Source organism: Hypanus sabinus, chromosome X2 (genome assembly GCF_030144855.1).
Source record: "Hypanus sabinus isolate sHypSab1 chromosome X2, sHypSab1.hap1, whole genome shotgun sequence".
Taxonomy (NCBI): Eukaryota; Metazoa; Chordata; class Chondrichthyes; order Myliobatiformes; family Dasyatidae; genus Hypanus; species Hypanus sabinus.
The window spans coordinates 7,484,386-7,510,078 of record NC_082739.1 but is presented as its reverse complement, the minus strand read 5'-3'; the positions used below and the strand labels follow the sequence as shown (position 1 = coordinate 7,510,078).

At 40.5% G+C, this 25,693-nt stretch overlaps 1 protein-coding gene across 1 annotated transcript; it reads left to right on the top strand.

The window, feature by feature from the left end:
- Positions 1 to 4,908: 4,908 nt before the first annotated feature.
- On the top strand, positions 4,909 to 24,466 carry LOC132385115 (interleukin-20 receptor subunit alpha-like). The gene is made up of 7 exons (XM_059956879.1): positions 4,909 to 5,127; positions 9,315 to 9,441; positions 13,142 to 13,323; positions 14,410 to 14,576; positions 16,573 to 16,726; positions 18,672 to 18,793; positions 23,114 to 24,466. Exons 1-7 carry the CDS (start codon positions 5,079 to 5,081, stop codon positions 23,663 to 23,665), a joined length of 1,353 nt encoding a protein of 450 aa, XP_059812862.1. The 5' UTR covers positions 4,909 to 5,078; the 3' UTR covers positions 23,666 to 24,466.
- Positions 24,467 to 25,693: the final 1,227 nt, after the last annotated feature.

The following is a 25,693-nucleotide window of genomic DNA, read 5'->3' as shown; positions in this document are numbered from 1 at the left end:
ATATTTGAGTGTATTTGTGTTTGCATTTTTCTGTGTCAGTCTGCAACTATCACTGTATACCATTCCAGGTTACCATGTGTCTTTTGCTCCATACAGAGAAATGCAATAGGATATTCTCCACTATGATTGCGGATTCAACAACACTGGTAAGAGGTAGATTTTATCTTTAAAAAGGGAAAGGCTGAGAGATAGAACTATTTGGGGGCAAGTAAACTAGAGGCTGAAACTGGAATAATTAAATCAAGTCAAGTCAAGTCAAGTCACTTTTATTGTCATTTCAACCATAACTGCTGGTACAGTACATAGTAAAAATGAGACAATGTTTTTCAGGACCATGGTGTTACATGACACAGTACAAAAACTAGACTGAACTACGTAAAAAAAAAACAACACAGAGAAAGCTACACTAGACTACAGACCTACACAGGACTGCATAAAGTGCAACAAAAACAGTGCAGGCATTACAATAAATAATAAACAGGACAATAGGGCAAGGTGTCAGTCCAGGCTCTGGGTATTGAGAAGTCTGATAGCTTGGGGGAAGAAACTTACATAGTCTGGTCACGAGAGCCCGAGTGCTTCAGAGCCTTTTCCCAGGCAGCAGGAGGGAGAAGAGATTGTATGAGGAGGTTTAACAATGACTGAAATGGATAAAGGCAGAAATCTGAGTTTTGTAGTATTTGAGGAGGTTACAGTGATAGGGAAGAACAAGGCCATGGTGGGAAATAGGAACCCTAGATCTGTACCACAACTTTCAAACTTACAGGACTTATGAAATGAAATCAGTTACCTTGAACAGCCATCATATATGAAGATAAGAACTGAAAAATTTAGAACAGACCAGTGGCACTTTGAATATTCCAAATAATTTTAATCCTTTTTTCTGAGAAGACAGAAAATAATTCTACCAGCACTTTGCTTGATTTGACTTTGTAAAAGGAGCAAAAGCACTCCTACCTCATACAAGCCTTTGTTCCCTTAATCTCATAACAACTTTCAGGTAATACGGAGGAAACCAGGAATGAAACACCGACCATTCCTCCCATAACCAACACTTACTGCTTCATTAACTTCCAAGCAGGACTGGGATGGATGTGCCCTCATCTCGCTCCTATGTGTGAAAGTCAGGGAGACATGAAGCATGGAAACAGGCCATCTGGCTCACCACATCCATTCCAACCTAAGGACACACATTTATGTAATTCTGCTTTTTGGTATCTGTTTTCTGTAAACTACTCTATCTCTACCCCACATAACTTCAGATGCAATTACTTCCCTCACTGGAAGAAATAGGCCTAGTGTCACCAGTCTCTCCTCATAACTGAAATGCTCCATCCCAGCAACATCCTGGTGATTCTGTAAGTTTCTGACCAGGATTCAACAAAAACAAATTGTTACCTGGTTGTTCATCATTTTCTGCTGCATTGGAGATTAGAAATAGGTGAATAATTTTCATTTATCAGCTAATTATCAAGATGTACACTACTTTATCAAAGATAACTGGTATTGCCCATCCCTATCATTACCTGTCAAGGTGGTAATTAATTATTTCTTCAAATACTCCCCTCTTGTTTGATGACGGAATTCTTTCACTCTCAGGCAGACCCTTGGAGTTAAGGATGACATATTTCTACTCTAATTCTGTGAGTTCTGAGATAAGTCTTTGCAGCACCCACCATTTCCTTCTCTTAAATGAGGCTAGAAGTGCTCAGTGGAGTAAGTAGACAAGTACTGTGGGACTTAGTACATTGGTTCTATCATACTTGCTGGCTTCAGTACTCAAAGTTCAAAGTAAATTTATTATCAAAGTACATATACGTCACCATATACAACCCTGAGATTCATTTTGTTGCTGGCATTCATAGTAAATCCTAAAAGAATAACAGAATCAATGAAAGACTGCACCAACTAGGGTGTTCAACCAGTTGCAAAAGACAACAAACTTTGCCAATATAAAAATAAATAATAAATAAGTAAATAAATAAACAATAAATATCAAGAATGTGAGATGAAGAGTCCTTGAAAGAGAGTCCATAGGTTGTGGGAACATTTCAACTAAAGTTGAGTAAAGTTACCCCCTCAGGTTCAAGAGCTTGATGGTTGAGGGGTAATAATCACTCCTGAACCTGGTGGTGTGAGTCCTGAGGCTCTTTCTTCCTAATAGCAGCAGCAATAAGTATCGAGAACATGACCTGGGTGGTGGGAGTCTCTGAAGATGGATGCAGCTTTCCTGCAACAATGCTCCATGTAGATGATGGGGAGAACTTTACCCTTGTTGGACTAGGTCTTATCCATTACCCCATTAGGCTTTTCTGTACAAGGGCATTAGTGTTTCCATACCAGGCCATGATGCAACCAGTCAACATACTCTACACCACACATCTTTCGAAGTTTGTCAAGGTTTTAGATGTCATTGCTGAATCTTCACAAACTCTTAAATAAGTAGAGGCGCTGCCGTGCTTCTCCTTACGTGCTGGGTCCAGAACAGGTCCTCCAAAATGATAATACCAAGGAATTTAAAGTTGCTGCCCCTCTCCACCTCTGATCCCATGATGAAGCCTGGCTCATGGACCTCTGGTTTCCTCCTCCTGGTCAATAATCAGCTCCTTGGTCTTGCTGATATTGAGTGAGAGGTTGTTATTGTGGCACCACTCAGCCAGATTTTCAATCTTCCTCCTATGTGTAGTATTGAATGCTGAGTTGTAGTCAATAAAGAACATCCTGATATGTGTATCTTTCCTGTCCAGGTATTCCAGGATTGAGTGAAGAGCCAAGGCCATTTGCTGTGGACCTATGTTATTCTAATTGAATTTTCCAAGCTCACTGAAATACATGGCATATTCTTGGATGCTCCTTCTCCTTTTGAGAAAGCCAGGGATTCCAATTAAGTGGATGAGGATGTTAGCATCTTTTTGTTGAGATGTTGAGAACATCTGACTGTTGGAAAAATCTTTCACTGACTCCCAAAATGTTGTTAATTAGCAAGTCTCAGGATTTTAGCACAATAGCAATGACATCCTAATATCCAAGTCAAGACAGATGGGAAAATCAAAACAAAATGCAGAAAATGGAAATCTGAAATAAAATCAGAAAATGCTGGAAACACTCACCAAAGCATGTAGTATCTGTAGAACGAAAAAATAAATCAGAATTAATGTTTTAGTGAAAGGCTTTTTATTAGCATGGATGAAGGGTCTGTGACCTGAAATATTAACTCTGTTTCTTTCCCCGCAGATGCCGCCTGACCTGCTGAGTCTTTCCAGCAGTATAGATGAAAATCTAGAGTTGGTTCCTTTAGTGGTAGTTCCAACCTACATAAGAGCACGAGGAATACAGGCTTCAATAACCCCACCATTGGTAGTAGCTACCTGAGGCACTGCCTGAAGAAGGCAACATCCATCATCAAAGATCTCTGCCATCTGGGCAGTGCCATCTTTTCACGGCTGGACATATAGAAGCCCGGAGTCCCATACTATCAGGTTCAAGAACAGCTACTATTCTGTTATTGAACCAACCAGCAAAATTTAAATCACTAGAGATTAGCAACACTGATCACTTTGACCACTTTGTACTAGAGTGGACTTTATTTTTGTTTGTTCTAATTGTGCTCTTTCTGGTAAAAATATTACAAATTTATCTTTTATTTATCTTTTTCTTGGGAGTTATGCTTATTTGATACTACAGTATATGCTTGGGATGCTGCTGCAAGTAAGCTTTTCATTGCACTTGTGTGTACATGTGCCTGTGCAGATGTCAATGAACTCAACTTTGACAATGAATAGATCACTTTTAGAGCTCTCAATCTCCTTTTTTTTACCTCAATCTATTCTAAATACCTCTCCTGATTGCGACTTTGTATAGCCAAACATTGTGCAATGCAACCGTGAAGAAATCCTATACCCATCCATCATTTCCATTCATAGATATTTGAAAGACACCAACAGATGAGGAATCAGCATGAGATTTTACACCCACCCCTGATCCAATGGTTCATTTCGGCACCCTGCAATGCTCCGCCAGCAGAGAGCAGCTATTTCAACATAGAGAACATGACATCTTTTTTGCCTGTATTACACATTTTTTGACATGCAGGAGGGATGGGACATTCTGGTATTTTCCCGTCCTACCTCCAGATATATAATAATAAGGAGCAAAAGTTATATCCTTTCCACTACCAATATTCACCAGCACCGGTAAGTATGGTGATTAATTTTAAAAATTGGGCTTTTCATGTAGAGTGTTAAGTTCTAAACTACACACACGAAATGCTGGAGGAACACAGCAGGTCAGACACCATCTATGGAAAAACATTTTAATTTAAAGTGAAATTTAAAATGGTAGAAAAAAAATGTCGGTCCCAAAACATAGATACTGTCTGGCTTGCGAAGCTCTTTCAGCATTTTGTGTGTGTTACTCTGGATTTCCAGCATCTGTAGAGTCTCTTGTGTTTAAGTTCTTACCAAACCAAAATATAAGTAGTTAAGACGTACTTTTCTGAAGGGACCGATAAAATTGAGTGTAACTTTAGGGCAATGAATTCCTATCAATTAATCAGAGTTTAATTGCGTTTTCACAGAAATTGTAGCCTAGATATGAATATTTCTGAAGCTATATTTGCGAAAATTATTAGGCAGAGAGCATTTTATGAATGCATACGTTGATTAACGAGGTTGATGGTGGGTCTCAGCAAGAAACGGCGACCATCGCTTTGCCTGCGCAGGATCTGCGACGTTGATGATTTTTTGTGTGTGGACATTCAGTGCCCTGTCCAGATTTCGGTTTCGATCCTTCAACATATGTTGAAGTGCAGTTTTAGAAGGGAATCTGTAATAGCTGGACTGGGTCTAACCAGTCTACTTCCCCTCTGTGGACTCCATGCATGTGAGCGCAGTGCGTCAGCTTTTGGGAGAGTTTGAAGGAAATTCCCCGCCACTGCTGATTTGAAATCGCCTGGCGGAAGTTGAAACTGACTCCCTCCCACGCCTATACCTGGCGCTGCCGTGGACACGAGTTGGGTAGTTGAAGAAACGAACTGTATACCCTGCGGAGATTTCTAAATACTGTAACGGCAAACGACAATGGAACTTTGGATTACAGTTCTTCTGTTACTGGGGATCACTCTCTCTGGTAGGTCTGGTGTATTGCATAAATAATGAGCCTTTACATTTTTATTCTTTTAAACCCATTTTATATATAAAAAGTTAACACTTTCCATTTGCAGCTATTGAGTTTGATTCTGTCTTGTTAATCAATAACTCTAAATTAAATATGTTGAAATGAGGAGCCGCGTTTGTCCTTGGGTGTATTTGCTCATTGTCTCAGACAAGGATATTCTACCGGCCTGGGATTGGCACGCCAGTGAATATTTTACAAATACAGTCACCGTCTCTATTGACGCAGCAAAGTTCTGGAGGAAAGCAGTATGTTTAACGATCGGATATTTTAGTTACTGTTAAATGAGGAAAAAATAGTGGCGAGGTCACGGGGGACAATCCCCCTGTTCTTCAATTTTTCCATTTTCGTCCACCCGGGAAAGACGTCCGGTTGGTTTACGATCTCAGTCGGTGAGCCTACACCGCGAGTGTCGTCCAGACTCTGAACTCAGGATCTGAATTTGAAAATTCTTGTTAAAGGAAAGATTTATTTTTTTAAAAATACATAGACGTAACAATTGAGAACTTGCTAGGAAAGCCATGGCGCTACTGTTTTTGATGTTAGTATGTCTGAACTAAATTGGGATGCGGTGCATTTTGTTATGAGAACGTCACACAATAATAATTATTTACCAACATCAAAGATAGCGGAGTATGTGAAAGCAGTCACGGTTCCGAGACTTTTTATCACGCTTTGATCAGGTGATTATGGTTTAAAGTCCCACAAGAAGGAGTTGAGCGTATTGTCTTGCTATACTGTACTTTCAGCATTGAGGATCTCTGTGCGATCAATGGAAGCGTTGCTAAACTCACAGGAGCATGGTGCATAGCGCCTGTTAGCTCCTGCTCCCTCCCTGTGTGCTTGGTGTCTTTTTTTTTCGCGTCTAGAAAGCGATCTATCTCCTTAAACGTATTCAACAACTTTACCTCTACAGTCTGTTTCTGTGCTGTAATGTTCTATGGTTCTATGAACTTTCTTTTCATCTCAATCTTAAATCTCTTAACTGGTATTCTGAAACTGTGACCCTTCTTCGTCGTTCTACAGAATCCTCCCAGTCTAACAGAATTTTATAAGTTACAATTAGGTAACAACTCATTCTTTTCAACTCCCATCAAAGCAAACCTAGTTTGCTTATATAAAGATATAAGGACCTGAGTTATAAGACAAGATTGAATAGGTTAGGACTGGAGGGTGATTTGACAGAGGTATACAACATTATGAGGGGTATAGATAGGGTAAATGCAAGCAGCCTTTTCCCACTGAGGGTGAGTGAGACTACAGCCTAAACTACATTTAGGTTATATGGTTGGCACAACCTTGTGGGCTGAATAGCCTGTAATGTGCTGTAAATTTCTATGTTCTTAACCAGAGGCCATGGGTTAAGGTGAAAGATGAAAAGTTTAAGGGGAATATGAGGGGAAATTTATTCACTCAGAGGGTCACAAAAGTGCGGAATCAGCTGCCAGCACAAGTAGCCCATGCAAGGTTGATTTCAACATTTAAGAGAAGTTTGGAGAGACACATGGATAGTAGGGGTATGGAGGGCTATAGTGCCAGTGCAGGTCGATGGGAGTAGTTAGGTTAAGTGGTTTTGATATGAATTAGATGGGCTAAAGTGCGGTTTCTGTACTGTACTATTCTATGAATCCATGACTAAAATAAACTCTATTCATAACTTAACAATTACAACCCCTGCAATCTCTTTCATTCAATGCCAATGCGTTCAGTATTGTTCTGTTGTATTCCTTAAAAGCAATAGGATTCTTGTCACTCATGTTGCCCTCTTGGGTGGTACACTAATTGAGGGATTTCCCCACCCAAATAGCCACTGCATCTCCAGTAGCTGAAGAACCCTATTCTGTGAAGACAACCTCTTCTTACGCAGCTGTTCTGTTGAGCCAGAGATCAATCAGGTTTCACACATACCCATTGGCATGTATATCCTTAAGACAGAACAGAGGTGCAGATGTGGCCTCGTCAAACCCTGTGTCATTGCAACAGGAAATTGTTGTGCCCACTCTTAAAGGGGCAGAATATTATTTGACTTCTCAACTGCTTGATTCGGCAACTGTCTTTGCAACTGTGTACAAGAACACCTTAGTTTCCTTGCGCACCGGACTTCCCAGTCTCCGAAATGGTTACTGTGGTCTTCTGCTGCTGTAGCCCAACCACTTCGAGGTTCAACATGTTGTTCACTAAAAAAATGCTCTTCTGCTGTAAAGCATGATCATTTGAGTTAATCTCACCTTCCTGTCAGCTTGAACCAGTCAGGCTTTCCTCCTCTGACCTCTCATATTTTCATCCACAGAACTGCCACTCACTGGATTTTATTTTGTTGTTTTTTGCACCATTTCCTGTAAATCACATTTCTTCCCCATTCTGATGTCTGGTCTGAACAACCATATAACCGTATAACAATCACAGCACGGAAACAGGCCATCTCGGCCCTCCTAGTCCATGCCGAACCCTTAATCTCACCTAGTCGCACCTACCCGCACTCAGCCCATAACCCTCCACTCCTTTCCTGTCCATATACCTATCCAATTTTACCTTAAATGACACAACTGAACTGGCCTCTACTACTTCTACAGGAAGCTCATTCCACACAGCTATCACTCTCTGAGTAAAGAAATACCCCCTCGTGTTTCCCTTAAACTTCTGCTCCCTAACTCTCAAATCATGTCCTCTCGTTTGAATCTCCCCTATTCTCAATGGAAACAGCCTATTCACGGCAACTCTATCTATCCCTCTCAAAATTTTAAAAACTTCGATCAAATCCCCCTTCAACCTTCTACGCTCCAATGAATAGAGACCTAACTTGTTCAACAACAACTGCACCTCTTGACCATGTTTGCTTGTGTATGCATTGAGTTGCTGCCACATGATTTGCTGTTTAGATATTTGCATTAACAGGCAGGTACAGGTGTACCTAATAAAGTGGCCACTGAGTATATGTTATGAATTGCTGAGATCCAAACAATGATTCCACCAGTTATCACCTTCCACCCCAAGAAAGACCATTTATTGCTATTTTCTCTCTCCTGTATCTCTGCAACTAATTTTTAGTCCATGAATTACTTCAGTTCACGCACTTTAATTTTACACACTAATCTTTCATCTGGATCTTTACAAAGACTTACTGAAAATCTATGGCACTCTGGTCTACTGGCTTTTCCTTATCTACCAGTTACACCCTTGAAAAATTCTGTGATTTTTTTCTAAATTTCAAAAATGGACTGCGTAGCTGCGAGGAACAGAAAGACTGTTTTTTTTTTCCTCCACCTCCTGCTACCACACCAGACAGATCTGTGTTTTCCCTTTTTCAACTAGGGTTAAGTCTAATCTGCACAATCCTAAAATTCTTTGGTTTTTCCCCATGTACAAAACAGGGACTTTTGATGGTGAACAATGATGAATGGTCAGGCTTGGTATTAGTAAACTGCTTGATGCTGGACATACAATGCAGCAGTCACTAATGAGCACATTTATCAATACTTTGCATAAAAGTACTTATCATAACTTTGCATTGAGGTCATAAATTGCAAAACTCTGGGACAGACCTGTAGTGCTATGAAGGAGTTTAATAGGGAACATGCAGAAAAAGATGTTTCCATTTCAGGGGAACTCTTAAACTAAGGATCAATAATTACAAAATATTTACTAATAAATCAAAGACTTTTTGGCTGCTGACTTACTAGATAATCAAACTACTACCATATGGAGTACCAGAAGTGAATGTAACACTGATACGTTTATGAAGTTGAGTAGGTTTCTGGTGATAGAGTATAAAAATTGGCATGTATTTTGGGGATAAAAGATATGTTCCTGAGCTGTATTTATTTTAAATATTCTGTATGTGTCATGAGTATTAGAGCCAATATTTCCTATAGTCTGCTGGACAAGGTACACACATCATTTGTATCCAGAGACAAACTTACATAGGTGACACTGGCAATATAAGGCTGCAAATGCCAACTGGACCTGTACTCCAGTTACAAGTCTCCCATCACCTCACCCCGTTTTCTTCAAGCCAAGTCAGTAGACACCAGCAAGTAATCAACACAGAATTGCTGTTAAGCTATTGTAGAATTGAGGAGTTATTTTTAAGCATTTGTAGGGTAAACTTACATTGATTGCTGAATGCTGGGATTTTTTTACAGGATCTGAAACCGTCCTAAGCCCCCCAGAAGAACTTTATTTTCTTTCTGTGAATACTGAAAACATCCTTCACTGGAATCCAGCCCAGAATAATTCACAACATGTTCGATATGATGTGGAGTACTGCAGGTAAAAGAGTCTCATTTCTCATTGCCAAAGTACAGCTGGTGAGCTTGGAGGAGTGTTGCAGATTCCACCCCCCCCCCCCCCCATCAACTACAGTTAACCTCAGTGAATTTTGAATATGATTGGAGGCTTGGGGTTGGTGAGGTGGAGATAGTTGCTGCAATTTTAGAACCATTTATTTAAATGCCATGCCAGAGACTTGAGGTCAAAGAAGAAAGTTAGGAATCTGCATTGTGTTATTGAGGGGTTGACCAATCATCAGAGATGTTATTTTTTAGTTAAAACATTAAATTACTTGCATCCCAAAATCTTAGAATAGAATTTGAAGAACAGACACATTTTCCTGCACTTTACTTCACAGGCAATGTCACTGAACAAAAAGATTATTTATTTATCTCAAAACAGTTTATGGAACTTCATTAAATGTTTCCTATATATAAACACTAGTGACGACACTTTAAAGAAAACTTTAGTTGGACATAACATGCTTTGAGAAGGCCTTAGGATATGTAAGCTGCTAGTTCAAATACAAGTTTTTTCACAATCTCATTAATTATCCTTTCTACATTTCCTGTGTAGGCCCAGTGTTGACGTCTCATCTCTTAGAAATGACAGTCACTTTGAGCCAATTTAATTATTACAAAAAGCATCTTGGTCAGCACAGACACTGTGGGCTGAAGAGCCTGTTTCTGTGCTGTATTTTTCTATGCTTTATATATTCAGGCATAGCGCAGCAGTTAATGCAATGCTGTAACAGCGCCAGCGAACCGGATTCAGTTTCTGCCACTGTCTGTAAGGAGCTTATATATTCTCCCTGTGACTGCGTTGGTTTCCTCCCATATTCCAAAAACATACGGGTTAGTAGATTAATTGGGCGGCATGGGCTTGTTGGCCTGAAAGGGCCTGTTACTGTGCTGTGTCTGTAAATAAATAAAATATGGGTCACTGGAGCTATAAGCCAGAAGCTCTATCAGATCTGCCATTGTGTCATTCTCAAAGTGGAACTTGATCCCACAGTAGACCTAGCCCAAGTATAAAATTGGTGGATAATTCCAAGACAAAAAAGTAGTAGAAGATGAGGCATGTAAGTCTTGTGTAAGAGGTATTAAACTTGCTCTGAGTCCTAATGAAGGGTCTCGACCCAAAACGTCGACTGTTTACTCTTTTGCATAGATGCTGCCTGGCTTGCTGAGTTCCTCCAGCGTTTTGTGTGTGTTGCTTTGGATTTCCAGATTTTCTCGCATTTGAGATTAAACTTGTTCTGTAAGGGATATGCCTGAGCATGTAAGTGAGGTGTGGTGATTAGATTAGATCTTAAGCTCTGTAAATTCATGATCTAGGATGAAGCAACAACATATATTAGGTTTTTTTCTGAAAGTTACTAAATTGGATGGTGGACAACAGGGGAGGAAATTTAGTCACTGGTCTCTTGCTATCAATTGCGGAACTCCCTCATTTAAAAAAAAATCACATTTGAATTATGCGTCATTACCGAACTGTGAAATATTCCCTGTATATCCAAGGTAGCCACTAATAAATAACAGGAAGATGTAAGTTTACAGAAAGAAAATTCAGATCTAGTTCAAGCACAGATTCAGCGAAGGTTTGAGCTGGTGACAGAATTTAAATAGCTTTATGTGGGTGCTTACATGATGACTTAGAGAATAACTTGAATCAAAAGATTTCTAGAAGTTTGATGCACTCAGTATTTCAGATATCAGTATTTTACAGCTGATATCCTGATTTGTAAATGTTTTGCTAACTCTGACTTTCACTGACGCTGTGTTCTGTGTCACTGATGTTGCAATGTTAGGGATGTCCTGTATCCAATTGTGGAAATGTTTAAAAACTGACCACAGTAATGATGATTTCTTGTGTGTTGCAATTACGGATTCAACACAGGAAAGTGCATTAAAGCAAGAAATAAATTGTGACGTAAAGACCAATTTGAACACAGCATTTAAACTGAAACACAATATACCAGCCCTGATAAACGACAATAGGAAAGCTCTAACAAGATGGCTGGCATTTCATCACTCATTCCTAGTTGCCCTTGAGAAGGTGCTGGTGAGCCTACTTGAACCTTGAGATGTCTCGGAACTATAGGACCAAAAACAGCTTTTAACTGGAGTTTTTTTACAAAACAAATCTAGATGTTGTCCATTCATGTGTTACATGCATGTTGCTCCGTCTCCCAGGAGCCCATATTGAGACCTGCATAACCTTACCAATAAAGCAGATATCAGTACCCCTGATTTTGTCAGTGAGGGCACAGAGATGCATTTGGCTCTGCACATTTTTGGGAAACGTATTATTGTGTGGGCATAGGCATGTATCAAGAGAATGCAATTAGCTGCATGAGGCTGAATATCAAGAGCACGACCTTGCTGTCAAAAATTTGACTTGCTACTGTTAGTTTGATTTTGAGTCATCCAGTTTGTTTACATGTAAAGATACTCACATTCCCCTGAAAAACCCCAACCTTACTATGCCTGCTCATATTTATTGTAAAATAAATCACAAGTGAAATTATAAACACAAGAGATTCTGCAGAACACACCAAATGCTGGTGGAACGCAGCAGGCCAGGCAGCATCTATAGGGAGAAGCGCTGTCGACGTTTCGGGCCGAGACCCTTTGTCAGTCCTGAAGAAGAGGAAACTTACCAGGAACTTACCCCACCCAAGCCTGTTGAGCCAAAGCATCCCTACTTTAACACTATAACCATATAACAATTCCAGCACGGAAACAGGCCATCTCGGCCCTTCTAGTTCGTGACAAACGCTTACTCTCACCTAGTCCCACCGACCTGCACTCAGCCCATAACCCTCCATTCCTTTCCTGTCCATATACCTATCCAATTTTTTTTAAAATGACAAAATCGAACCTGCCTCTACTACTTCTACTGGAAGCTCATTCCACAAACATTGGTCCATTCCAACAGTGGCTGCTCCACTTGTCCCTACCTTATTTTTATTTGTGCTTATTAATGAATCACAATTTGATTGGGCTGTCGGAAAAAATGGCTGATGCCACCTTCTTGGTTGGGAGGGTTGTGCCCGCGATGGAGTTGGCTGAGTCTGTAGTCTTCAATCTTGTGCAATATTTTGTGTGCCTAAAGTGTAATTATTTAAACTCATCCCAGATTTCCAACAAGCCCCTGTGTTTTGTGATAATGGACACACCTCAAAAAAGCACTTTGTTCATATAACAGAAAGAAGATAATTATTTTAGCATGGCATTTAAAGCAGTATTTCAGCAGTCCCTTTCAAATTCCCTTTCAGGACAGTCAAAGCACTTTGAAGTGTGCTTACTAGTCACTGAAGCAAACACACAGTAGCATGCTGCAAGGCCACACAAACAGCATTGTAGTCCTGAGCAGACATTCTGTTTTACATATCGGTGAAAGTATAAATATTGGTCTGCACACCAGAGCACTCTCCTGCTCTTTTTCTTTACAGAATTAGGGTTGGGTGGATGCCTGCAACAAATGAATCTCAAGGTAGTATATATGGTGATGTAAACGTACTTGTAGATAATAAATTTACTTTATGTATTTGTATCTTGTAGCTAGGGTTGAAGGTAGAAAGTCGTGTGATCTTCCAGCAAAATGAACAGGAGTTATCAATAGGAGGCTGTTTTGTTTTTGGAGAATGTTAGCTTGCATAATAACATGAAGATACTGATCAGTCTCTTTATTGCAGGTATGGATATGGTGAAGATTTTATCCCAGTGTCAAACTGTACAGGAATTTCCCACCATTACTGTGATCTCACTGAGGAGACCTGGAACCTCAGCATTAGCTTTCAAGTTCGTGTCAGGAGTGTGATCGGCAACACAACTTCGAAATGGGAGAGATCCAATCGATTTAAACCCTACGATGCCAGTAAGTGACCCTTCATAGAATCATAATTCATGGGATACAGGCCAATCATGATGCCTATCTACACTGGTCCCATTTGCCTATGTTTGACCCACATACAGTACCCCTCGACAGTTCCTATCTGTGTACCTGTCCAAGTGTCTTTTAAATGTTGTTAATGTACCTGCCTCAACCACTTCCTCTGGCAGCTTATTCCATATATGGAGGACCTCCCTCTATGCATTCAACCTCCCTATGCCCCTCATGATTTTAAACATCTTTGTAAGATCAGCCCTCCTTCTCCTTGGTTCTAATGAATAAAATCCACGCCTGCTTAATTCATCTCTTACAAGAATGATTATAATGCTAATCTCCTTTGATGCCCACTACAGTTATGGAAGAGTTTTTAGTTAGAGATGACACATCTTGCAATTCAAGTGACAAAGTTGGGGGTTTGAATGCTAGCTTTTAAGTTGCTGGGTTATTAATTATATTTCTTTTTCTGTTGAAAAGTGCTTTTAAGAATCTAAAAGTATTTACTGCTGAGGTGAATGGTCTGGGATAATAAGCCCACGTTCAATTTCATCCTAGCCAAAAATTTACACTTAGTAGCCGAAGATGTAGCTGATGTAATTCCTTGCTCGTCACTGACACTGATGGAACCCGAGAATATACTTACAGCTACCACGCCACAGATTTTATCCTGACACAGTCTGGTCTGTCAAGGTCACAATGACACATCTGAACCAGCCCCAAAACCATCAGGTGGCAAGAATGACATACTTATAACATTCACAGCCTGACTGACTCACATGTGCTCTGTGACAGGTTCAGTCATTCACATTCATGACATGTTCAGACCAGCACACATATTCAAATTTACTTAAACACTGACAGACACAGGTACTGATTTGCTTGCTTGCTTATACAGACACTGGCAAACTCAGTTACAGACATGCACACAGTGACATATTTGCTCATTTATACACACCCATTGAGACATTCACCAAGTATTTCCATGCCGATTCATTAGCTTACTAACACTGACAGATTAATTCATTTTGTATGTTTGCACATCAAAGTCTAACTTCAGATTTTATTTCCTTTCAGCTGCTTTGGGATTGCCATCTTTTGACGTAAAAATAGACCATAACAAGATTACCGTCAGAGTCTTCCCACCCACCCTGCACACAGCAAAAAGAAACAGGTCAATGGAGGATGTGTTCAAAGACTCAATGATGTATTTCATTTATATCCGTGGAAATGGCATCAACGAAGTAAGTGCTTGTGGATTTCTGACTGTTGCAATTCCTTATGATGTTGGTAATTTTTTATAAAATTGGTCATTGCTGATGGTAAATTGTCCACCCACTAAACCTCTCTGCCACCTACGTCTCCTTAGTCCTTCTTGAGAGGACAAATTCAAAGTCAAAGTAAATTTACTATCAAAATGTGTATATGTCAGCATATACAACCCTGAGATTCATTTTCTTGCAGGCATTTACAGGAAAATAAAGAAATCCAATAGGATTTATGAAAAACTATACGCAGACACACAAGGACTGACAGAGCAACCAATGCGCAAATTAAGACAAATTGTGCAAATGCAATAAATAAATAATTAATACTAAGAACATGGATTGTACAGTCCTTGAAAGTGAATCAGGATCAAACATCTCCTGTTGCTTCCTCAAGTGAATGTTTTTTTCCAATTATGAGCCATTCCAGAGGTGTGAGATCCAGCAAGGTAGACAGTTAATAGCCCAACTTTCATCCTTCAAAGCTTTGCAAGATGGAGTTATCAGACTTTGAACATCAGTGGTTAGAAAACCCCATGCTTGAATTTTCCCTTTACTCTTTTGGAAGCGTAGAGGCCATTTGTACCACCATTCATCTGAGCATTGTGAATTCCACACAACAGACACAGAATGCTGGAGGAACTCAGCAGGCCAGGCAGCATCAATGGAAAAGAATACAGTTGGTATTTCGGGCCGAAACGTTGACTGTACTTTTTTCCATAGATGCTGAGTTCCTGACCTGCTGAGTTCCTCCAGCATTTTGTGTGTGTTGCTCAGATTTCCAGCGTCTGCAGATTTTCTCTTGTTTGTCATTGTGAATTCCATGCTGGTTTGGTATCCAACATTTCCCTGATCAATCTAATCAATTGTACCTATATAGGGTTTTAACATAGTAAAACAGCCTACATCATTTTTCAGAAATATTATTTGGCAATGTTTGACCTCAAGTCTCATGAGAGAATAGGGCCAATGACTTAAAGCATAATCGGAGAGAGGTTTCCAGAGAACACGTTAAAGGAGGAGGGGGAAGTAGAGAGGCAAAGAGATCTAGGAAGGGAGTTTATGAGTTTTGTGCTCAGACTACTGAAAGAATACCAGCCAAACATGAAGTATTATACATCTGGGATGCAGAAGAGGCCAGAATTTGTGGAATCCATCTTTTTAGGAGGGTTATGGGTCTGGTGAAAGTTACGGAACTAAAGAGGAGAAAGCTGTAATATTATTTGAAAACTAAGCCTGAATGTGAGCCAGATAAAGGATCTCCTTCCCTTGCAGCCTTGTCTTGCCTCTCATCTCTTGCAAGTAAATTCAGAAGAACATGGAGTGTTACACCCAGGAGACACATACCATCCCTTAATGGGGCATTGGTGACAATTTTCTCCCCTCACCATGACTTGGTATGGAATATCAGGCCAGGATGTAGATTCCTTGTTCCTTGTTCTGAATAATTGCACCAACAGCTGAGGTGAAGCATTCCATCAGCAGAGGAAGAGTGTCCAGGACGGAGTACTGTCAAGCTGTACTCCACCTAGCAACGTGACCAGCCTTGGATGAAATACTAAATGTTAAGATGCCAATAATAGGCAAATCTAATGTGTCTTCCACCTTTCCAGTTCTCAAATGAAGTTGTCAATAAATTATAGAAACAAGTCTTCACCATTTAGTCTACAACAGTCCCGCAATATTGCTTATGGAATCCCCATAAGAGCTTTGATAATCTTAAGACCAAAGCTGAGCTTTCCTATGTTGAACATGCCAATATCAGCACAGTGACTCAGATGATGAATCTGGTGTGGCACATTAAATGACTCCACAGTTGGATCTACAGAGTTACTTTTGTACGAGCAATAAGTACCTTGCAAGCTGTTTGTAGTGTGGATTGTGGTTAGTTAGAACTACCTTCTTGGAACATCGTGCTGATATGGACAGCATTTTGTTGGCTTCTCTAAAGTTTCGCCTGCTTGTGTTCCAACAGTCTGCGGAACATCGGAGTTCAAAAGAACCTTACATAAAAACTGAAGAGTTACTGGGGAGTACCTACTGCATCAAAGTTAGGGCAAAGCTAACTGGAGATGAGAGGGAAAGCAATATTACAGAAGAGAAATGTGTGGAAATCCCAACTAATCCAGGTAAAGTATGATATCAATATATACATAAATGCATTTTATAGCAGATATATATCAAGTTGGTTTGAAAAAATTAATCTGGGTTAATACGTAGATAAAACACACATTAGTAGAGACCATCTAGATCAGGGGTTCCACGGAACCCCACAGTTAACGATAAGGCTTCAAGACATAAAAAAGGTTGGGAAAGGCTTTACCCTCCATTCTGGCCTGTGTTTTTGATCAGTTGAGAATTTTTTAATTGACCCATCTCCTGTTAAAAAGCAGTCTAAATATTTCCCCACTTTGAAATATTATTTTCATTGTCTTACTAATTTCCTGGTGTTGGGGAAACAATGGGACTTTGGTACCTTAACTCAGTGGAAAGGCTAAGAATGGGATGCACAGAGTGGGAAATCCAAAACATGTTGGCATTGTGCCTCCTCCACAGCATGGCACAGTATAAACACCAGGAAGCCATATGCATTATCAAAATTTGAAAAGTGTGTGTTACTTTGTGAAATTGTTTGCTGCAACTCAGTTAGTTGCACTTCCTGCATGAAGACAGACATTACAGGATCTGAACACAGACCAGGGCTGATCCTACTTCAGTACAAAGGAATGTTGTACTGACAAGGATGCATCTTTGGATAATACTTTAATATCAACTAATAATGTTCAAAGTTTAAAACTAAATATATTATCAAAGTACGTACATGTCACCGTATACTACCCTAAGATTCATTTTCTTGCTGGCATTAGTAGTAGAACAAAGAAATACAATAGAATCAGTGAAAAACTACACACAAAGATTGACAAAAAATGTGCAAAAGAAGACAAACTGTGTAAATACAGAAAAACAAACAAATAGTAATAATAATAATGCCAAGAGAAACCCAGAAACAATCCAGCACATTTCAGGATCCTGCAGCACTTTAACTCAATCTGATTACTTACACGGGCACAATCAAATGGCAAACCTCATTCACCAAAATCTGGCTTTAAAATACAAACTCATAAAGGACACCAGACCTTACTATAAATATAAGCCTGATCTGGTTTTAGAGTCTGAGTCCTACAAAATATATTATGTCGGATCCATTAATACAGATAGAACAATCCATAAATAACCATCTGAATATAATATTACAGGACAAACAAGCAAGAACAACTTATTAAATAGATATCATTATTCCAAACACACATAACATCCAGAAATCAAAAAGTGAAAACCGGCAGAAATACGCTGAATTAAAAGAGGAAAATGAAGGACTATGGAATATGAACAGGATTTACATTGTCCCAAGAGCAGTATCTACAACTGGTATTATCCAAAAAAAATCACTACACAATAACATTAAACAATTAGACCTACACAGCAATAGTAAATCTTCAGAAAGTCACCATAGAATAGTCTGAAAGTTCCAAGAAATTGAGAAATGAGTGTGCTTGGTTATGTCTGTACAGTGAAAAAAATTAAAATATAATAATAACAAAAAATATGTAGATAAATCATACTGAGAAAATGAGTTGAGTCCTTGAAAATGAGTCTGAAAGGTTATGTTCAGTGACTATTTCAGTGTTGAGGTGAATGAAGTTATCAATGCTGGTTCAGGAGCCTGAAGATTGAAGGGTAATAATTGTTCCTGAACATGGTGGTGTGGAACCTAAGGCTCCTGAAGCTTTGATGATGTTCTAGATATACTCCATTGAACTACTTGAGGAACTGTAAGCTATAATAAGCAACATTTAATCTTCAATCAACATTGAAATCCTTTTATGTTAGTTGCCAGTACAGTCCAATAGGTATCCCAGCTCAGCAGGAATCAGATGGAAAAACAGTCTGGCATGAAAGGCACCAGATAATATCTAACTCTTGAGACTGATAGATTTTTAATCCAGGGAGGACACAGGCCACCCAGGCTAATGGAGCTGAAATTTAGATAATATTGATCTTACTGAATTGCAGATGAATTTCAAGTCGTGTCTTCTGTCATTGGTACCGTTTTCATTCTGATATTCATCTGCTTCTGCCTGCGATTGGTCTACCATTACTACCTGAAGAAACAAAGAACAACACCAGCTGTTCTGGTAAGTTCTGCCCTCACTCACTGACAGTATGTGAGGTAGTCACATCTGAAATCATTATAGTCAAGGAAAGTGATCTAATCTCTTCTTTCAGATTAGATCATGTCAGGCCCTTAAGTGAGCCCAATAATCCAACTCTCCCCAGACTTCCTACTAACTCACTCCTGCCACTGGCCATCCTCCAAAACCTAACCTTGTATGATGTCATGTCTGCCAGACTGTCGGTTAACAAGCATATTTTCCTCACTCTATTTAAAATTGGAATCAGAATTAGATTTAATATCACTGGCATATGTTGTGACATTTGTTGTTTTGCGGTGGCAGTACAATGCAATACAAAATTTAAAATTCTATATTTTACAATAAGAAATATATATAAATTAAACAAGTCATGTAAAAGGAGAGCAAAACAAAATTGAGGTAGTGTACATAGGTTCATTGTCCAGTCATAAACCTAATGGTAGAGGGGTAGAAGCTGTTTCTAAAATGTTGAGTGTGAGTCTTCAGGCTCCTTTACCTCCTCTCTGATGGTAGCAATGAGAAGTGGGCATGTCCTGGGTGGTGGGGGTCTTTAATGATGATGCAGCCTTTTTGAAGCATTGCTTTTTGAAGATGTCCTGGATGCTGGCTGAGTTTACAACTTTCTGCAGCTTTTTCTGATCCTGTGCGGTGGCCCCTCCATATTAGATGGCATTTCTGTTGAGGTTACTGAACAAGGAAGAGTGAGCAATGTAAGAACATAATGACAATATTAAAAGTAAAAAGAAGCTTGCATTTCTCCAGCATTTTCCTTGTGCCTTTCAGAACATCTCAAATGTTTTTTTTCTGGCTGGGGAAATCACTGCATTATTAATCCTGAGGCCAGATTTCTTTGTAGAGTATGGCAATGTTAATGATGAATGATTGAAAATCCTCCCAAGGACACTTTGCAAGTCCAAATTAATTATTTGCACAGGTCTTATCGGTGTGGAATATGGGCATTATTGGCAAGCTTTGCGAATAATGTTCACTTCTACTTTCCTTTGGGAAATGTGCATCCGAAATAAAAAGCTAGGAGTAGAAACAACTACAGTGCTATTCAAAGGTACAGCCTTAACTGGGTCCAATCACAAACAAAAGAAAATCTGCAGATGCTGAAGATCCAAGCAACGCACACAAAATGCTGGAGGAACTCAGCAGGCCAGGCAGCATCTAGGAAAAGCGTACTGTTGACGTTTCAGGCTGAGACACTTCAGCAGGACTGGAGAAAAAAGGATGAGGAGTCAGAGTAAAAAGGTGGGTGGGGGGGGTGGGGAAGGAAGAAACACAAAGTGATAGATGAAATAAAGAGATGGAAAGTTGATTGGTGAAAGAGATAGGGAGCTGGAGAAGGGGGGAATCTAATAGGAGAGAACAGAAGGCCATGGGAGAAAGAAAAGTGGGAGGAGCATCAGAGGGAGGTGATGGGCAGGAAAGGAGATAAGCTGAGAGAAGGATAAGGGGATGGGGGAATGGTGAAGGGAGGGGGGCATTACCAGAAGTTTGAGAAGTCAATGTTCATGCCATCAGGTTGGAGGCTACCCAGATGGAATATAAGATGCTGCTCTTCCAACCTGAGTGTGGCCTCATTGCAACAGTGGAGGAGGCCATGGACCGACATGTCGGAATGGGAATGGGAAGTGGAATTGAAATGGGTGGCCACTGGGAGATCGTGCTTTTGCTGGCAGACAGAGCAGAGGTGCTCATTCCAGAATTAAGGAGATGTTCTCCTTCTTCAAAGAAAGGGGCTTTCCTTCCTCCACCATCAACGCTGCCCTCACCCACATCTCTTCCATTTCGTGCACATTTGCCCTCACCCCATCCTCCTGCCACTCCACCTGGGTTCCTCTTGTCTTCACCTACCACCCTACCAGCCTCCGCATCCAACACATAAATCTCCGTGACTTCCACCAACTCCAATGGGATCCCACCACCAAGCACATCGTTCCTTTCCCCCTCCCACCCACTTTCTGCTTCTTGCAGGCAACTTGCTTGTCCATTGGTCCCTCCCCACTGATCTCCCTCTTGGCATTTATCCTTGCAAGTGGAACCTGCCCCTACACCTCCTCCCTCACTACCATACAGGGACCCAAACAGTCCTTCCAGGTGAGTCTGTTGGGGTTATCTACTGTGTCCAGTGCTCCCGCTATGGCCTCCCGTATATCGGTGAGACCCGATGTGGATTGGCAGACTGCTCCACCGAGCACCTGTGTTCCATCCACCAGAAGAAACGGGATCTCCCAGTGGCCACCCATTTTAATTCCACTTCCCATTCCCGTTCCGATATGACTGTCCATGGCCTCCTCTACTGTCATGATGAGGCCACACTCCGGTTGGAGGAACACCACCTTATATTTAGAAGAATGAGAGGGGATCTGATTGAAACATTTAAGATTATTAAGGGATTCGACATGCTGGAGGCAGGAAGCATGTTCCCGCTGATGGGTGAGTCCAGAACTAGAGGCCACAGTTTAAGAATAAGGGGTAGGCCATTTAGAACAGAGATGCGGAAAAACTTTTTCACCCAGAGAGTGGTGGATATGTGGAATGCTCTGCCCCAGAAGGCAGTGGAGGCCAAGTCTCTGGATGCATTCAAGAGAGAGTTAGATAGAGCAGGGTCAAGGGATATGGGGAGAGGACAGGAATGGGGTACTGATTGTGTATGATCAGCCATGATCACAGTGAATGGCGGTGCTGGCTAGAAGGGCTGAATGGCCTACTCCTGCACCTACTGTCTATTGTCTATATTTTGTCTGGGTAGACTCTAATCTGATGGCATGAACATTGATTTCTTGAACTTCTGGTAATGTGCCCCCCCTTCCCTTCACCAGTCCCCATTTCCACTTCCCTCTCTCACCTTATCTCCTTGCCTGTCTGTCACCTCCCTCTTTTTCTTTCTCCCATGGTCTTCTGTCCTCTCCTATCAGACTCCCCCTTCTCCAGCCCTGTATCTCTTTCACCAATCAACTTCCCAGCTCTTTACTTCACCCCTCCCCCTCCTGGCTTCACCTTATCACCTTTTGTTTCTCCCTCCACTACCACCCCCCTATCCTGACTCCTCATCGTTTTCTCTCCAGTCCTGCTGAAAGGTCCTGGCATGAAAGGTCGACTGTTCTCCTTTCCGTAAATGCTGCCTGGCCTGCTGAATTCTTCCAGCATTTTTGTGGGAAATTTAACTGGGTTGTTTAACTGAGTTGTTTAGAGAGGGTAATGCTATATTCTTATCTATTCAGGGCTTGCCAACAACTCCAGCCTAGAGCTAACTTGAAATAGCCGGCCTAGCAAGTTGTATCAGACATTTACAAAACATCCTTTGTCTGAATGCAATATCTGAGGGTGACTCACCATCTCAGGAATACAATACTGGCTATTCAGCAAAGCCCTGTTTTCTTGAATCAACAAGTAATGATTAAGGACTCGCAAACACGAGGAAATCTGCAGATGCTGGAAATTCAAGCAACACACACAAAATGCTGGTGGAACACAGCAGGCCAGGCAGCATCTATAGGAAGAAGCACTGTCGACGTCTCGGCCCAAAACGTCGACAGTGCTTCTTCCTATAAATGATTAAGGACTCCTTTGTTATAAATCTTAGGTGAGACTAAAGCAGAGAGGGCCTCAAGTTGGCTGTGGCTCAAAAAAAGGGGAGCCATGGAGTCATGTATAACTAGCCATCTGGACACAAGCTGGGGTTTGATCAGCCCCGGCTGGGTCACCTGGAGAAGGGTGTATGATGTTGAAAGACCAGAAACACCCAATGATTCCAGGAACATCACTGATGATGTATCCAGAGGCATCAGTAGATGTATGTACACAGACTACTTACTACTTGTTCTTAGTGACAGACCATGCAAGATCAATGTAATATTCCTGCTCAGATTTTAAAGTTAACACATACAGTACCAAACCCTTGCCTTCACCCCGCCCCATAGTCAATTTCTTGTTCCAGACTATCCTATTAAGACCTTTTTCACAACTCTCAAATCTGTCCTTTAACTTCTACATATTCTAGCCAATAACTGCCCAGTTTAACACATACCAAATTCTGTAGGAATTCAGCAGGTTAGGCAGCATTTATGGAAAGGAATAAACAGCTGACACTTAAGGCATGAGACTATTGAGATTCACTTTCAGGCTGCTCATAGAGCTTCTGGTAGGGCGTGTCTGGTTCCTCAGTTCTGGCTAGAAACTGGGTTTAAAAGTATTTTAGATCTATCACAAAGTCTGTCTATTGTGGTTCAACACTTCTTCCTTCTTATGATCTCACTTTTGCATTTACAATGAAATTATTATTCCCTCCAACAGAAATCATTTGAAAAGAACAAGAAGTTTTTGAACATCAGGTATTACTTGAGTTTGACAGAAGATGTGGTGGTACAAAAGGTGTTTGCTGTTGACGCCCATCCTGGTGTCACCAAGACTCTCGAACAGGATGAGCCTTGGCTGGACCAAAAGATCAAGGAAGCATCTTCTGTGGATAGTGGGATTGATATTGGAAGCCAATCATCAGACCGGGTGGTATTGCTCAGTGAGCCTCTGAACCGCTACATGCAGCAGACGCCAGACTCCAGCAGCCTCCAGAGCACCAGCCCCGAGTGTGGGCAGAGCAGATCGCAGCCCATTGATTTCAGCTCAGTAGACATCCCGGATACGACGGACGAGCCGGGGGATAACACTGGAAGCATAAATATTTCAGGGTATCAGAGACAGATGCCAAGGACTAACATGGGTCAGGAACCAATTGTAGAGGACTCTCTTCCCTGCTGCATCTCATTATCAGATATTAGTGTAACAGAAGAGCTTACAAGAGGATTCCTCAACTTGGATGATGTCATGTTAATGGAGAATGAATTTTAAACAAAAGATGGTCATATCAAACATTCCACAGGCAATTATAATGTATTTTATAATTTAATTATTTATTAAACTATTTCAGTTTCACCACCATTGTAATTGACTTCCTTTGTGGAAGTTTCTTAGTAAACAGTACATTTCAGTGGATGTGGCAGTATAAGTTGAAGGCAGCTCAATGATGGTAGAAGTACAGTGGATTCCCATTAATTGGGCCACACATTGAAACCAATACATTTTGGTCTAATTAAGTGTCTGCCTCAGTTAGCCAAATTTTCATGGAAATAGTTTAAAAAAGACAAACTACTGTTTAATTGATAATAAATATGTATGTATTTAAATGAAATAGAGAAAAAATTCGAACACTAGCAATATTACTACAGTACTATAAAACTGTGTATTGGTTACAAATAGTTATTGATGGATCAATTCATCCAGTGTACACTGTTGTGTTCTTTTGATTGACTATAAATGAACAAAATCAGTGCAGACACCTAGTGTAGATAATGGACTGCCTTCATTGCCTTCCTGCATGAAGTAGTGTCAAAAATCATTGCTTTTTAATTTGGCATTGTTCGGCCCAAATGAATAACAGAACACAAGCATACACAACAGGCACTATTGAAAAACTGCCCGATGTAAGCACGATTTAGTGTTGTAATGGCCACACAAGTACTGATGACTGACGCTATTTAGAAACATCCTCCAAAATCTCCATTTTCATTGTAACGTTCAAGATGATTGTTGATGTCTTCAAATTCTTCATAGTTCCTAACTTGTTGAAGTAGTAAAATCGTTTCATTTTCACTCCTGGCTACTTCTCGCATCTTCAAGGCTGAATGCTTGAAATCATAGTGCGCAAAACAGTTTTGAATTGTATTACTGCTTATTTATCGCTAACTATCAGTGACAGAAGTTATTGCTCTTTGACCACAAACACATGCGACTGATGCTATTTAAAAACTATTTGGTCGAAGCATGGTGTAGTGTCTAACGGCCGCGCAAATGCATGAGACAGGCGCAAGTTAAACTGTTTGATGACATTCTGTCCCAATTAATTGGCATAGTGTCTCAAATAAGCAAATAAAATCTTGGCTATTTTCTGGATTAGTTTTTGTTCTTTAAGTTGCTCCAAATAACCGATGGCTCAATTAAGCGGAATGCACTGTGTTAACATCTTCTTTCAATTGTGGACACAACAATACAGTTAGAGCTTTGCTATTACACGGTCAGAAACATAAGTTCCTACGGCTGAGGTTTAAGCACATAATCTAACCTGAAATTCTCTGAGAGCATCCAGAATCATGGAATAGACGGTACACTGATGGCCTATCTTCTCTTTAAGGTGGATGCAGCAGATCTCCAGGATCAGCGAAGTTCCTTCCGTGTTGTTCTGGCTGATATTTTAACCAATATCAGCAAAATAGTTACCTGAGCATTTAATCAGGAACTCAATAAGCACAAAATGGAACATGGCAAGGTCACACAAACATTTCTACAACTTGGCTACATTGTAGAAAACATAATTAGTTGCAAAATATTTTCTGGAAAAATATAGCTATCAGAGCTACTATATGAATGCAAGGTGTGGCGTGTGGCCAAGGCAGCATGTGTGTCTTTGAGCAAGGACACACTTAACCACACAATGCTGCAGTCTACCCAGCTGCCCTACTGGCAAAAATGCTGGGGGTCAACCTTGTGATAGACTGGCGTCCTATCCAGGGTGGGAGTCTGGTGTTCTCAGTCAAGCACTGGCTCAGGACAGGATTTTGACTGATGAATGCAAGGCGTTACAGTTCTTTTTTCTTTCAATCCAGTTGATTCTTAAAATAAAACAAATTGAAAACATTTGCAATCTCAAGCTTCAAAATGGAAAAATTGTACTTCTATGTAAAGCACCTGGCAAATCTTTCTCACAAAGCACCGAGGCGGGGCAAGAGGGTGCAAAGATAACTTCTTTAACGATCTCACAACCAGTGCAGAGTGAACACTGCAGTCATTTTGTGCCTAGCAAGCTCCTACTAGTACTTTACT

Coding starts and splice junctions, on each gene's coding strand:
- LOC132385115 (XM_059956879.1), top strand. CDS start 5,079: ATGGAACTTTGGATTACAGTTCTTCTGTTACTGGGGATCACTCTCTCT. Junction 9,442..13,141: donor TATGATGTGGAGTACTGCAG/GTAAAAGAGTCT, acceptor TCTTTATTGCAG/GTATGGATATGGTGAAGATT. Junction 18,794..23,113: donor GAACAACACCAGCTGTTCTG/GTAAGTTCTGCC, acceptor TCCCTCCAACAG/AAATCATTTGAAAAGAACAA.